This window comes from Nycticebus coucang, chromosome 9, assembly GCF_027406575.1.
Source record: "Nycticebus coucang isolate mNycCou1 chromosome 9, mNycCou1.pri, whole genome shotgun sequence".
In the NCBI taxonomy this organism is placed as follows: Eukaryota; Metazoa; Chordata; class Mammalia; order Primates; family Lorisidae; genus Nycticebus; species Nycticebus coucang.
This window is the reverse complement of record NC_069788.1, coordinates 93496281-93511481: the sequence shown is the minus strand read 5'-3', so window position 1 is coordinate 93511481 and position 15201 is coordinate 93496281. Positions and strand designations below refer to the sequence as shown.

At 38.0% G+C, this 15201-nt stretch overlaps 1 protein-coding gene across 5 annotated transcripts in view; it reads right to left on the bottom strand.

The window, feature by feature from the left end:
• RPS6KA5 (ribosomal protein S6 kinase A5) overlaps positions 1-15201 on the bottom strand; it is a 208092-nt gene that overhangs the window by 21075 nt on the left and 171816 nt on the right. For all 5 annotated transcript variants that reach the window (XM_053603096.1, XM_053603097.1, XM_053603100.1 and 2 more), the window contains 6 exons: positions 13981-14142; positions 12440-12565; positions 11772-11905; positions 10723-10816; positions 5824-5994; positions 1009-1200 (listed from right to left, as the gene is read on the bottom strand). In XM_053603096.1, coding sequence (XP_053459071.1) covers positions 1009-1200; positions 5824-5994; positions 10723-10816; positions 11772-11905; positions 12440-12565; positions 13981-14142 — 879 coding nt within the window. The remainder of the gene's footprint in view (positions 1-1008; positions 1201-5823; positions 5995-10722; positions 10817-11771; positions 11906-12439; positions 12566-13980; positions 14143-15201) is intronic.

The following is a 15201-nucleotide window of genomic DNA, read 5'->3' as shown; positions in this document are numbered from 1 at the left end:
AAATTGATACATCTTCTAGAAGGAAATCTAGACATATGTGTTAAAGTAAAGATGTATATACCTATATCCTAGCCAGCTATCCTAAGGAAATAATGAGACAAATGCAGATACCTATGCAAAAAATATGAATTTGTGTAGCTTATAATTAGAAACAGTAACTGCTCATTAGTAAAGAAATGGTTATATAAATTTCAGAGACTCAAACTATGTGTATCATATAATCCATTTGTTAAATATCCAAATATGCATATACGTATGGGAAAACATGTGGAAAGACATGAAGACTACACAGGTATAGTTGGGGGAGGCTGGAGGGAGAGGGAGAGCTTTTGTAATATTGTATCTGTTTGGGAAGATTAGGAGTGATTTTTACTTATTTCTCGCTATCTTCCTGAATGGCCTGAGTTTTCCTCCCCTAAGTTCATGCATTACAAATCATATGTAGAAAAAGTAAAGCTATTTTGAGAAAACATACAATGAAATTTTTCTAGCTTGATATTCTATTTCTAATCACAGCAACCAAGGACATTTTGTAAAAACTATGCTCACCATGATTACTATGAATTATGTACCATAAATATTTTTAACTTTATATATTAATTTGTTAATTTATTCTAAATGATATTCTTTAAATACATATTTAGTCCGAAATCACAGAGAATTTTTAAAAAATGTTTTTCTGATGATGAGTCACTGCTATTTTTACATTATATTCAATGTAATGTATAGCTTTTGAAAACATACCATTGCTTCTTTAAAAAGATATGTAACTCTCATTCATATAAAACACAGCTAACTTTCAAACAAACCAAAATACAATTTCCTACATTTTTCTAATGTAAGTTCTATGAAAGGGAAATATTCTTCCATCAGGCCTCTAAATCGGGTGTATAGAAAAGAAACCAATTTACCTCTTTTTTTTTTTGCAAATTTAAGAGAAACACTGAAGGAAGAGAGATGTACAGAGGAGAGCAAAGAACTGACCAGGTTTACTGGCTCTAAACTCACCAGAATGACGCCTAAGCTCCACAGGTCACAGGACTCATCGTAGCCGTTCTGATTCAAGAGCTCGGGGGCCGCATAATGAAGGGTAAAGCATGGCGTCTTAAGAGGCTGATTATCAGGTGGCTTTAGGCGTGCAAACCCAAAATCAATTATTTTAATTTCCAAATTGTCATTTTCATCAGTGAACAATAAATTCTGCAAGATACCAACACTTAAATTAGTTTCTCATTAAAATGTCCTGGGGTTTGCTGATCCCATTTATGTAGCATTCTCTCTGTATACTGATATTTGATTCATGCAGAGAGAGGCCTTGTGGGGAGGCTGTGGGGGCTGCAGGTCGATGCATGGTTGCTTTGCATTTTATATCTTCTTGTATTATTGCTATTTTACGGTGTCATGTGAGCATTTTCAATGGCACCATGTCTTCTACTCCCTCCACCAACCGGCCTTCCAGGCTGGCTCATGTCCCTCTACTGCTCATTGAGAGATACCACCTTAATCATCCCACCAACTGAAATTAGGACTTTTTATATTTTCTCCAAACACTATTTACTTTTCCTTTCTGGCACTTACACTTTAATAGATTAGGGTTAGGGCTAGGACTAGGGCCACTCCATGCAGGATCCTAGCAAAAACTCCTCTGTCAGCAATTACTGTTTCCCTCCCCATTAGACCACAACTCTATAAGGGTAAGGATTGTGTGCACCTTATTGATGACCCTGTCTTGAGGGCCTCACATGGTCATAGAGTAGATGCTTTGGTAAACATTTGTTTACTGAATGAAGTCATAAATAAAATAGTATATAATATCTAGTATTATATACTAGAGATATGCATTACATTTCAGAAACATTTTCTCCAAAACAGTTTAACATATTTCGATGGATAGAGATATTATACCTTAAATATTCTGAAAACAATGTTATTTCCAATCATTCACCTGCCAAGTCTTCTAGATCACTAAACCTATACTGGACAGCTTTTGTACTTAATTGCATGCTTAATAAATAACTAGCTGTACTAAGGCACAAATTATCCTTTTATTTAATTAATTAATTTTTATTTATTTATTTATTTAGAGACAGAGTTTCACTTTGTTGCCCTTGATAGAGTGCTGTGGTGTCATAGCTCACAGCAACCTCAAACTGTGGGGCTTAAGTGATTCTTTTGCCTCAGCCTCCCAAGTAGCTGGGACTATAGATGCCCACCACAAGGCTGGCTAGTTTTAGAGGTGGGGTCTCGATCTTTGCTCAGCCTGGTCTCGAACCTGTGAGCTCAGGAAGTCCACCTGCCTCGGCCTCCCAGAGTGCTAGGATTACAGGCATGAGCCACCATGCCCAGATCAATAAATTATCATTTTAATAAGTATGTCAAGCTAGTACCAAAAGCAAGTGAATCTGATCATATTGTCTTTAGACGTTGTAACAAATCTGTTATGCTTTTATAGTTATTAAATTATTTCCAGTTCTGGAACATCATTTGCTTTGTTAACACTATTTTAGCTGAAATAAAAGACTTCACAGATGACTTCATTGACACGTAGAAGAAAAATCTTCTAAGCTTCCCAGGAAAGAGTTGAAATGTGAAGAAAAGCAAGAAAATTAACTGAAGATTTTTCTTAAATTTTCAATAATAAAAATGCTTAACCTTGAATATGTGACAACTGAAGTCACAGTTGGGGCTCATGGATGTGTGCTTGGGATAGATCCTTCAGCAAAACCATCTGAGCTCTGGGGCAGTGCAGAGCACTGTGCAACACCAAGCAGTGAGGGGAGCACACCTGACCCGTCTCGCTGAGCCTGCCGAGGCTTTGGAAATGACTTTGGTTTATTCTATATTAAGACTGCCGAAGGGCTTCCTTGATCTTAGCTCTTGAAGTAGAGGAAATGAGGGAAGGTGGCATTCACTAAATTTGGTGACTTTAATCCATTCTTCTTATATCCTGAGCATGGTGGAACAGACTGCTCACTTGTCTGCCTCTTCTCTCAAAGCACAAAGTGGAGAGTTAGAAATAATTCTCCACGGAGGAGGGTGGCACGATCAGGATGGTAGGAAGTAACCATTCAGTCCCCTTTTATCCTCATCTCAAGTTCTGCCTGAAATGAATTTGATATATATAACTTTTTTTTTAATCTTTGAAAAGTATGGGATCAGTTTGAAAAACACAAAGCAGCCTACTGAGAAAGTCAGCCAGCTTCTAAATTTATCTGACTCTCACCTAGACTTAGGCTTTTGCCTATGCCTAAAATGAATCCCACATAACTACCTACCAAGAAACATATAACCAGATCTGAAAAAGCTACATGTGACCTAGCTCATGCCTATTATCCAAGCACTTTTGGAGTGTGAGTTGGGAGAACTGCTTGAGGCCAAGAGTTTGAGACCAACCTTGGTGACACAGAGGGAACCTATATCTACAATAAATAAAAAATTGGCTGGGCATGATGTGTGTGCCTATGGCCCTACACTCGGGAGGCTGAAGACAGAGGATCTTTTTTTTTTTTTTTTTTTTTTTGGGGTTTTTGGCCGGAGCTGGGTTTGAACCCGCCACCTCCGGCATATGGGACTGGCACTCTACCCCTTGAGCCACAGGCGCCACCCAAGACAGAGGATCTTAAGCCCAGGAGTTTGACACTATAATGAGCTGGGCGGTGCCTGTGGCTCAGTCAGTAAGGCGCCAGTCCCATATACGGAGGGTGGCAGGTTCAAACCCAGCCCTGGCCAAACTGCAACCAAAAAAAAAAAAAATAGCCGGGCGTTGTGGTGGGCGCCTGTAGTCCCAGCTACTCGGGAGGCTGAGGCAAGAGAATCGCCTAAGCCCAGGAGTTGGAGGTTGCTGTGAGCTGTGTGAGGCCACGGCCCTCTATCGAGGGCCATAAAGTGAGACTCTGTCTCTACAAAAAAAAAAAAAAAAACAACGACACTATAATGAGCTATGACTGGCCACGGCACTCCTGCCTGGACAACAGAGAAAGACCTTGTCTCTAATTAATTAATTAAAATGCTACATAGGAAAGGGGTTAAACATTTAGTTTGCAATAATATACTCTGCCATTTAAAAGTCCAAGTGAAAGACATTTTATTATAAAAATGTTAGCTCAAAGGTACATTTTTATTTCTCCAAAATCTAGTTTGATTTGGGACTATAGTTGTAGTAGAATGTCCTAAATAATCTGACAGTTCAACTTCATTTCAAATGATTATAAAACCTCATAACAAATTAGAATTAAGCCACAAAACTATCTTTTTATCAGCAAAGTAGGAAGGCAAATTTAAATTCTACTGGAGAAGACAGTTGCCTCATTTGAGACTCATGAGAAGACAGATGGCTAGTTATCAAAGAATAAAACATGTGAAAATGAATTCTATACAGTCATGGAACAGATCTTTTCAATTAAAAAAACTACATACTTGTTCCTTGTCTATCAAGAAAACATTTAAGTGGTGTGCTTTCACATTTAAAAATAGACAGCTAATCTCCAGTGTACAGAGTGCCATATTTTCAGTGGGTGTTACGTAGGAGAGTGAGAACTATGAAGAAGGAAGCAGAGGGGGAGCTATCATGGTTGCAAGTTAATAAGACACAATTTACTTTTGATTAGTTACTAGTAATATGAATAATGGTAGTAGAAATTACACAGAAATTTAAACACTCTAAAAGAATAATTCAATTATATTTGAATGCATAGAATTCCATTTTTTAAACAACTTCTTCCTCTAAAAATTCAAGATATTTACGTAAAAGGCAAAAAAAAAGTGCTCTTAGAGAAATATTCTTTTGTAGTCTAACCAAAAAAGAAACATCAAATAAGTTAATATTTTAAATATACTTGAAAATGCATTATAGTCACGTGGTAAAAAAAAAACAAACTCTCTTTGGGGACGGCACCTGTGGCTCAAGGACTAGGGTGCCAGCCCCATATACTGGGGGTGGTGGGTTCAAGCCCAGCCCTGGCCAAAACTACAAAAAGAAACAAAAAAAAAAACCCCAAACAACAAAAAAACCTCTCTTTGGGGAGGAAATATGTATAGTTTTGCATATGGTAAAAGATAAATCATTGTTATCGTTTTATAAATTAGTGGATTTTGTTTTTCAATTTTCATTATTATTTTGCTGATTTTCAATTGTAAGAGGGAGGAAATCTCATATTTTTGATACTAAACAGGGATCATTCTAGAGTTAGAACCTTCTGTATTAACCTTTTGAAAGAAGAAATATATAAAAAGTTGCTACCCCTACACTGCTACACAGCTCTATAAATACTACAGCACATGAGCACAGGAAAACACCCGCAAAGATGGCATGGCTAATCAACCAGGACAATGCTTTGTGTTTAAGTATTTAGAATAGAATTATAGACATTTCTATTCACGAGCTAACCAATTTTATTACATATGTAAAAAAAATAAGCTTTCAAAATACATCATTAAAAAAATTCTTTAAATTGGTGTGTGTGTACATATATATAGATATGTATATGGGATGTTATTTTCTGCTACAAAATTTTCCATTTTTATTTTTAGTCCACAACTGTTACATGAAGTATTTTTTCCATAAAAGGCTCTCACACTTACAAATATACACTCAAGATGATCAGCTGGTAAAAAAAAAAAGAAGAAGAAGAAAGAAAGAAAGAAAAATTTATTTTAGACTGAAACACAAAGGAAAAAAAATCTAAGAAACATGTTTTCAAGTTCTATTTAACAACCCTGGAAGTAAAAAATCCAAAGAACCTGCCCCCCATGAATACCACTTATTTGGAGACATTTAACAATGATGCTAGACTGAGCTAAGTAAGAGGTCACATTATTTTATACCTCAGGTTTCAAATCTCTGTGCACCACTCCAACATCATGCATGTGGCTGACAGCTGAAACAAGCTTCCGCATGATGTAGCTGGCTTCCGTCTCACTGAAGTGTTTCTTTTTCTTAATGCGTTCAAATAGCTCTCCCCCATTCAGAAGTTCCATCACTAGAAATGTGTGAAGCTAGGGGGGAAAGAAACAAAGAGTGATGCGGAAGGCCTTACTTGAAGAGCAGCATATGTCTATTAATGGATGAAACATTTATTGTCTATTATCTATCACCAGTTAAGTTAAAATAATCCTCTCTTAAAATAATCAACAGTAATCCTATCTTAGAAAAAAGAGTTGAAGACTTTTTTAGAATTCCACTTCAGAATGGAAAATTCCAAGTGTTACAGTGAAATCTTTAGACTGACTGTATGAGGTCTGACAGTCAAGTTCAAGAACTCATCCTAGAAAAAATGTTACAAACCTCATTGCTGGATATCACTACAGTCACCTTCAAAGTACCCCCTTTGGGAAGCTATGCACAGAAGCCAGTACCTAGTCCACCCTTTAAAGCAATTTTGGAACTCTGTCTTTGGAATGGCCATCAGAGTTGCTATTGTATTACCCTTGATGTCATCAAAATGTCTTCCTTTCAATATTTCCTTTATCTTTGGGTAAAGAATAAAGTCAGTGAGGGCCAGATTGGTTAAGTAGGGAGATGTTCAAATACAGTTACTTGTTTCCTGGCTAAATCCCCCTCAGAGACGGCGGTACACTGTTGCCATGCACGAGCCATGAGTTGTTGGACAGAAGTTCAAGTACTTTTCATCTTTTTCATGCAGCCTTTTCAGCACTTCAAAATACTAACTTGGTTAACTGTCCGGTTGATACAAATTCATAATGAACAATCCCTCTGATATCAAAAAAGGTTAGCAACATTGTTTTGACTCTTACTTTGGACTGACGGAACTTTTCTGGTTGTGGAAAATTGGCTGACTTCCATTGTACACTTTGATGCTTTGTTTCACGATTGTATGGTACACCTGTGTCTCATCACCAGTGATAACAGCCCAGAACATCTTCCTGCCTCTCCAAAGGTCTTGGCAAACTTTGACTCTCCTTTGCTTTCGTTCATCCATGAGCTTCTTTAGAACCATTTTTATACATACCTTTCCCACACCAAGTTTTTCAGTTAAGATTTTCCTGTTTCTCTATTGATGTTTACTTGGTCTACTATGCTTCTCACGGTCAGATGATGATTCTGACACATAATGAGACAGATTTTTGTAATGTTTTCATCAGTTCTGCTTGTTACTGGCCACCCTGACCTTTCTTCCTCAGTGACATTTTCTCCCCCCTAGAAAAGTGTTTTTAATCCATTTGTACACTGTTTTCTTCATGGCTTTATCCCCATGAACTTGGACTAACATGTCCCTCATTTCACTTCCACTCTTGACAGGTTTAACAAGAAATTTAATGTTTGTTCATTGCTCTTACAGAGGTCCTCAAACTTTTTTTTTTTTTGTTAAATCATAGCTGTGTGCATTAGTGCAATCGAGGGGTACAATGTGCTGGTTTCAAACTTTTTCAACAGGGGACCAGTTCACTGTCCCTCAGACCATTGGAGGGCCAGACTATAGTTTTAAAAAAAACTATGAACAAATTCCTATGCACACTGCACATATCTTATTTTGAAGTAAAAAAACAAAATGGGAACAAATACAATCACACCGCCTCATGTGGCCCATGGACCATAGTTTGAGGACCCCTGCTTCTAAAACAACGATGTTCTCTGATGTTCTTACAACAGCACACAAAAGCATGCAACGATAATGAATGCCACTTAGCAAGACATAAACACAATCACGAGACACTGATATACCAAGGTTACCAAACCTTAGGGAGTTTGTGCAGTAGTGCCAACTTAAGAGCACAGTGGCAAACTCGCAAATGTATCAGATCTTCGTATATACCTTTCCTTGACTAATTCTTTCATTTGTGTTTATTTATTTAATTTTTAGATGAAGTCTGGCTATGTTGTCCGGGCTGGTCTTGAACTTCTGAGTACGAGGGATCTCTCAGCCTCACCCTCCCACAGTAGCTAGAACTATGGGCATGTGCCACTGCTCAGCCCTGCATGTGGCTAATCCTTTCATTTGAATTCCACTCCAAACCTCTCTTTCCTGTCAAAGTGTGACCTAGGGCTAACAATAATGTGAAATCATCTGCTTTAAATAATACAGAAGTTTACTGAGTGTGAACAATGGTGCACATGAAGCCCAAGCAGCCTATTTAATGGCAAATTTACCTTTTAAAAAAGATATTTTTCATGTTGTCATTCTGAACCTCCATTTAGGCCTCGACACATTAGTTTCAGGGTTTCTGTTAATGTTCACTGCAAATACTCATATCTAACTGTGTTTTTTTTAAGTTGCTTGTGATCCCAATAGCACTTGTTAATTAATTTCTTTATAAGTTATATATTTCCTATGCTTCACATATATTTCACTTTTTTCCCCTGTGGTCCTTTTTGAGAATGTATTTTATTTCCACGAAGAAAATAACATAGAAGCTATCAAAAATCAAAGGTTAGAACCTGAGACTGATCTCAGGTCTCGAATGAATACACATGATTTAGAAAAAGGTATAATGTTATTATTTTGATTTAGGTATATGCATCATAGCATTAATATCACAGAAAACATATCAAAGTATGTTTTCTTTTGAATTAGCAAAACTCAGAAAATTGTTTTACAACAAAGATATACATTATCCTGAACATACTGGACAAAGTATAAAAGGTGAACAATCCTTTTAAAAGAAAATTGCTCCAGGCTACCAGAGATTAAACTAATTTGAGTTTCTACATCAGACAAAAAAAGTTAAGGTTGAAAGTACTACTGTAAGTACAGGCTGGTAAGCTTTAAATAGATAGTAGGCAATATCCAATAGTGGTTTGAAATACAGGTGGCTCAAAGGAGTAGGGCACCGGCCCCATATGCTGGAGGTGGCAGGTTCAAACCCAGCCCTGGCCAAAAAAAAAAAAAAAAGAAAAGAAATACAGGTTTAGAATCAAACTTGGATTTAGATGCTAGTTCTGTTACTTACTTAGAATTATGGAGCTGTTATGTCGTGTCTATGAACTTCAGGACACTTACCAATACAATGTAGATAACAATGAGAAATGTGTGGTAACTTGATTAATAGCCCTCCAAAGATACGTATGTCCTAATCCCCAGAACCTATGCTGTTTACTGTATATGGTAGCAGGGATTTTGCAAATGTGATTAAGTTAAAGATTTAGACATGGGCAGATTTTCCTGAATTATTCATTGGAGTCAGTAGTATAAGATAGGAGCACGGAAGCAAGAGATTAGAATGATACATGGAAGGGCCACATGCCAAGAAACTAAAAAAGCCAAGTAAATGGATTGTCCCGTAAGCCCTCCAGAAGGAACCAGCCCTGCCATTACCTTGACTTTTAACCACTGAGACGGATTCTGAACTTCTAGACAGGAGTTACTCCACTAGTGTTATGTGGCTCCATTGGGCAGAAGGCAGTAGGGAGCCAGGAGACCCGTTTTATCCTGAATCCTCGCTTCAAAGGCATTCCTTTTCTGATCATGAGAACCGGAGAGAAAGTAGAGGATGAGGTCATTTTGGAGGGATCACTGCCAGATGTGAAAAGGTCACATTTCTGACTCCCCCGAGGCAGCAGAACAAAGTAAATAAAAGCTTGTTGGACTCTGAAGTTGGATGGCGTGGGTTTGGATCCCAGCCTTAACACTTAAAAATTGTGAGGCCCAGCTACTCAACTTTGGTGTCTACTTCCCACCCACCTGGTGAAGTCATGGTAAGGACTGGGTAAGATAATACATGGAGAGTGTCTGGCACGACGCCTAGACCACACAAGGTCTGTTATAACTAACAGCAGCAGTTCCTATGGGTATGATGCTAACTGCCGCTGCTGCCTAGTTTCGCCACAATGTATCATTCTTGACCATGGTATTCTGGGGAGTTTCAATGTGGTAGAGAATTGAACCCCATCTATTCCAGGTCACAGATGTTACAGCAGCACAACAAAGAAAGTCCATAACTGAGACCAGGATCTCCCTACTAGATTTTCACTGACTTGCTTTGTGACCTTGGACCAGTCTCAGTTTCTTCACTGGTAAAATTCAGAATTTCAGTTTCTTCACCGGTAAAATTAGGGCAAACCACATTCAGGATTGGTTTTAGATCTTATGCCTCCATGCTGTCTGGAGCAGGGCCATGTCATCACACCCCACTCAGTCTCACGAGGAAAAAGCAATGTGATGGAGCAGTAGATGGTTTCTGGCAGTAGATGGAGTGCCTCCATATCCCAAGTGACACACTTCTGTGTTAGGTCCTTCTGGAAAGTTGGGCTGGGTATAGAAGAGGAAGGGGTGGCGCGACCTGGCCTTGTGACTGAGCAGGATTTGCCACCTGGAGCAAGATGAGGTAGTGCTCTGCTTCCTATTTGTTTTTTTTAGCTTATAGTAATTAGGCTTAAGACTCTCTAAGTTCTACTCTAGAAGTGAAGGAAAGTTGAAGACTCAAAAGTCCCAGTACTGACAGGTATGGAGGGGTTAAGTGATGATGGGTGGCAGAGGCATTGGTGACAAGCACACTGCACCTCGTGACAGCACAGCTGAGTTGAGCTCCTGCCCATCTGTCCGTTGGCCATGTCATAGGTAGCAACCAGTGAGTGAGAAAAGTAGAAGTGAAGGGACAAACTGATGTGAGAGTGGCTTAGAGGTGGCGTGTGGAAAAGTTTCCCTGCCCTTTCTAGTGGCTGGGTGATGTCCCATATCCCTGACTCAGATCCAGCAGGACCAATAAAATGGTGAGAAGTAGACCTTCTGTGTGAATTAATACAGAAAGAAAAAAAAAGGAAGATACCTGATCATGAAAAACTTCATGCAACTTCACGATATTGGGGTGTCCTTCACAGAGTTTTAGAGCTGTTATTTCTTTCTGAGTATTGGCTTCCATCCTGCAGGAAAAGTTAGCAGCCACATGTCTCTTCAATCAAGAATCGCTGTTACCCCAACCCTCATTTTGTTTTTACTTATGATGTATTCAGAATGCATATGTCAAAGTGTCAAAATGAGGTTTCCATGAAACTAATGAATCATACCACCCACCAGATAAGGTAATAAAGTATTCTGGAGGAAATTATTATTTCTGAGTTAGAAAAGTGCGGATATGAAGAAATGGATGCTCTATTTGGCTGACAATTTGGTAAAAGAATATTCAATCATGAAGGTAATAATCAGTTACGAAAACAACTAGCTGGCTCTCAAAGCTGCCAATAGCTTGCTCAATCATTTAAGAGAAAAATATTTCAAATATACAGCTAATAGAAATGGCAAGAATTGCTGAAATCACTAAGTGAGGTTGATTAAATACATCAGTGCCACAAAAAAGCTTTCTGATAATAAACTCAAAAGCATATCAAACTAGGATTTATGTCTAAACAGATTACTGTATCAGAAAATATCAATCAGAGCTAGGAATATAATGGACCAACTGATAAGTGGTTAAACATGTGGGTAAAAAAGCCTTAAAATACACTGTTGCTTTCCTTTTAAATAACTATCTCTTAACTTACAAAGTACATTGACAAGTATGAATACATAAGAAAGACTACCATAGGGCGGCGCCTATGGCTCAGTGAGTAGGGCACCGGCCCCATATGCCGAGGGTGGCGGGTTCAAACCCAGCCCCGGCCAAACTGCAACAACAAAAAAAAATAGCCGGGCGTTGTGGCGGGCGCCTGTAGTCCCAGCTACTCGGGAGGCTGAGGCAGGAGAATCACTTAAGCCCAGGATTTGGAGGCTGCTGTGAGCTGTGTGACGCCACGGCACTCTACCGAGAGCCATAAAGTGAGACTCTGTCTCTACAAAAAAAAAAAAAAAAAAAAGAAAGACTACCATAAATGGTCATACCTTTTGCTGATTATTTTGACTGCAAAAGCTTGGTTGCTTTTTTTGTGTATGCATTTCCGACAAATTGAAAAACTTCCTTCTCCCAGTGGTTTGTCCTTCAGATCCAAGTCATAGTGCTGATAGAATGGAGAATCCTGATAAGAAACCAACATCGTTTAATTTAAGAAAATGTTAGTAATACATAAGGGATAAACAAAACAATAGAATAATATACAATTTTTAAGATTAACAAATATGAATGGAATAGGTTTATAATCTAATATGCATGTTACTGTAGTTCATTTCTATTTTCTTTTTTCTTTTTTTTTTGGTTGGGGAATCCTTTTGCATTTTTTTGGCCAGGGCCAGGTTTGAACCTGCCACCTCCAGTATATGGGGCCAGTGCCCTACTCCTGTGAGCCACAGGCGCTGCCCTGTTCATTTCTATTTTCATCAATATCATTTATTTAAGATACATAATTCTCTATCATTGTACACAGGAGCTCATTCAAATTGATATTAATAATCCTCTAGGGAAAATATTACTATTTACATTTTTAAAAACGGTACTTTAGTTGAATTACCGGTAAATCTATTACATTTACTGGATTTAAGAACATTAATTAATGTTGGTATTTAAACACTCATGCCAACACAGATATGTTATTTAAGTAACCACACTTATATACCTTCATCATTGCACTCCTGGCAACATTTGTCACTCCAGGACGTTCGACTCCCATGTGAAACTGAAGAGGATCTATGACAGCTGCATTACGCTTGAAGAGGATAGAAGGAGCAACAAAGGAATAGCCCTAAAAAAGGGAAAGAAGGTGAAAAATAAAGAATTGCAACTTTACCATTCAGCACAGACTAAATTGTAATTATTTTTTTGAGACACTCAAATTTTTGTTGAGATGAACCTAATTTTATTTTATTTGGCATCCAAAATACAAAGTTACTTCAAATCAATTGAAAAATGCTTTTCAGAAGGAGACAATGCCATCTTCTGGTAGAATTAAACCATTTCCAAAATGACGTGTAGAAACAGACTGCCTTCTTATTCTACTCCCCAAATCTGATTCATAGCTGTATTTCTCCCGCATTGCTGCTGAAAGTTTACTTATAAACACAATTAACTTCTCTAAAAAGATACAGACAAGGTATTAAATTAGTCCAACTATAACTGTTTTGTAACTAGAAAAACAGCAAGTTTCATTAAAGTTAGCTTCTAATTCAGCAATCATTTGACTTTTATTTATTTCTTCAGAATAATTAAATTTAAAATTGAGTTCTGGAAGGGGACAAAATCTAATGGCAGAATGATATGCTGAACCTGAAATGGTATAATAATGGATGATTAACTTGTTCAAGCTAGAATATTCAAACTAGTTCATTAACAAATATTTTTTTAAAACATCTACTAACTTCCTGGTCAAGTGCTAGAAAAAGTTAGGAAATAAAGAAGGGACATGGTCTGGATGGCCAGATTAAACCAGGCTAAAGGTACTTACTATTATTATTATTATTATTTTTAGAGAAAGAGTTTCACTCTATTGCCCTTGGTAGAGTGCTGTGCTGTCATAGCTCATGGCAACCTCCAACTCCTGGGCTTAGGCGATTCTCTTGCCTCAGCCTTCCAAGTAGCTAGGATTACAGGCGCCCACTACAACGTCTGGCTATTTTTGTTGTTGTTGTTGTTGCTGTTTGGCCAGAGCCAGGTTTGAACCCGCCACCCTCAGTATATGGGGCCAGTGCCCTACCCACTGAGCCAGAGGTGCCACTGCCCTAAAGGTACACTTATAAGAGTCAAAGAAGTAAAGCTACGATGCTATTTGTTAGAATATTTTATCCCTTTCTAGATATAAAATCCTTTAAAATCTTTTTTTAAAGAGTTAGCAGTTAAGATTACTCACTGAAGAATTAGATAACATTGTGAACTAAAGAATACATATATGAATAGAGGTAAAATAAAGTAGTATATCTTCCACAAAAGAGCCAGAACAAAAATAAAATTTCAGGTAGGAAAAATAAACACATGAACAATATCTGCTATTTAGCAAACCATAACTTCAGTTAATAATTTGCAGTATTTCTGTTCTTAGTAAATTTTGAAGAGATTAGAGAACTCCATTTGTAAGATGCTAAAAAACTACTTTATATAGGAAAATTAATCTTTTCTTTCAAAACACACATGACGTACACATGACCGTACACACCAGGAGAATACCTGAAACAGCTTCTCAGAGCTCTGCGGCAGGGCTGCGGGAGAATAGGTGGGATCCATTTCCGTGAACTCCTCTGCAAAGTTACTCACATCTAATTCATCTCGAATGACTGGCTTAAATGGTGCGGGCACTTTTTTGGCAGCTAAATCATCCCAATTTATTTTCTAAAGCAGAGAAAGAAAATTGGTACAAAGTAGAAATCAATAAAGTCAAAGATATTTTCTTTGTTTTTGTTTTTTTAATGATGTATCTTCCCTTTTCTCTCAAAATACTTTTTCTAAAAAAAAAGATTAGGATTTTAATCCATTAATAGGGAGAGAGTTAAAAATAAGGGCATATACTTCAAACCAACAATTTAAAGTATATATTTTTTTCCCCAAACAAGAGCAGCATGTTTTCCTACCGGTTATATAGTTCCAGCCACTGCTGATCTGAAACTGAGACCTCCCATCACTGTTTGAGTCTTTGAGTGTCCTCTAGGGGGCACCAAGACATCCTGGTTTACCCTTAGGACTACAAAAATTAGGGGATCTTGAGCCTCCTGAAGAAGGCGTTAAGTCAAAAAGAAAACAAACAAAAAACCCCAAAACAAAAGAAAAAACCCACAAGGGGGTTCCAAATGCTCTATGGATATGATCAGTAGCTCCAAAGGAACAGTCCTACTTTCCAGAGACTGTTACTTCATACTTGCTTTTCTTCCTGGTCATCTGGACAGATTGGAAAATAAACTCACTACAAATCATGCATTTGGTTGTGTCTATGAATTTAAATGATGTGACAGCTCTTTTCTCTTTTAACTGCATTTAAGAATTTTTATTTTTATTTATTTATTTTGAGTCAGCGTCCTACTATGTTGCCCTTGGTAGAGTACTGTGGCATCACAGCTCACAGTAACCTCAAACTCTTGGGCTTAAGCCTCAAGCCTCTCTTGCCTCAGCCTCCCAAGTAGCTGAGAATACAGGCGCCCACCACAATGCCCGGCTATTTTTTTGTTGTTGCTGTTGTCATTGTTGTTTTAGCTGGCCCAGGCTGGGTTCGAACCCACCAGCCTCGGTGTATGTGGCTGTGCTATAGGTGCTGAGCCCATTTAAGCATTTTTAAACACTGCCCCTTATGTCCCCCAAAGAATAACCCAGCCCCTTTCTACCCATGTCAGACACCACCTGCTTTATGTTACTCAAATCCAACCCTCTGCAGTTTATGTTCTATCACTTAAAACAGTC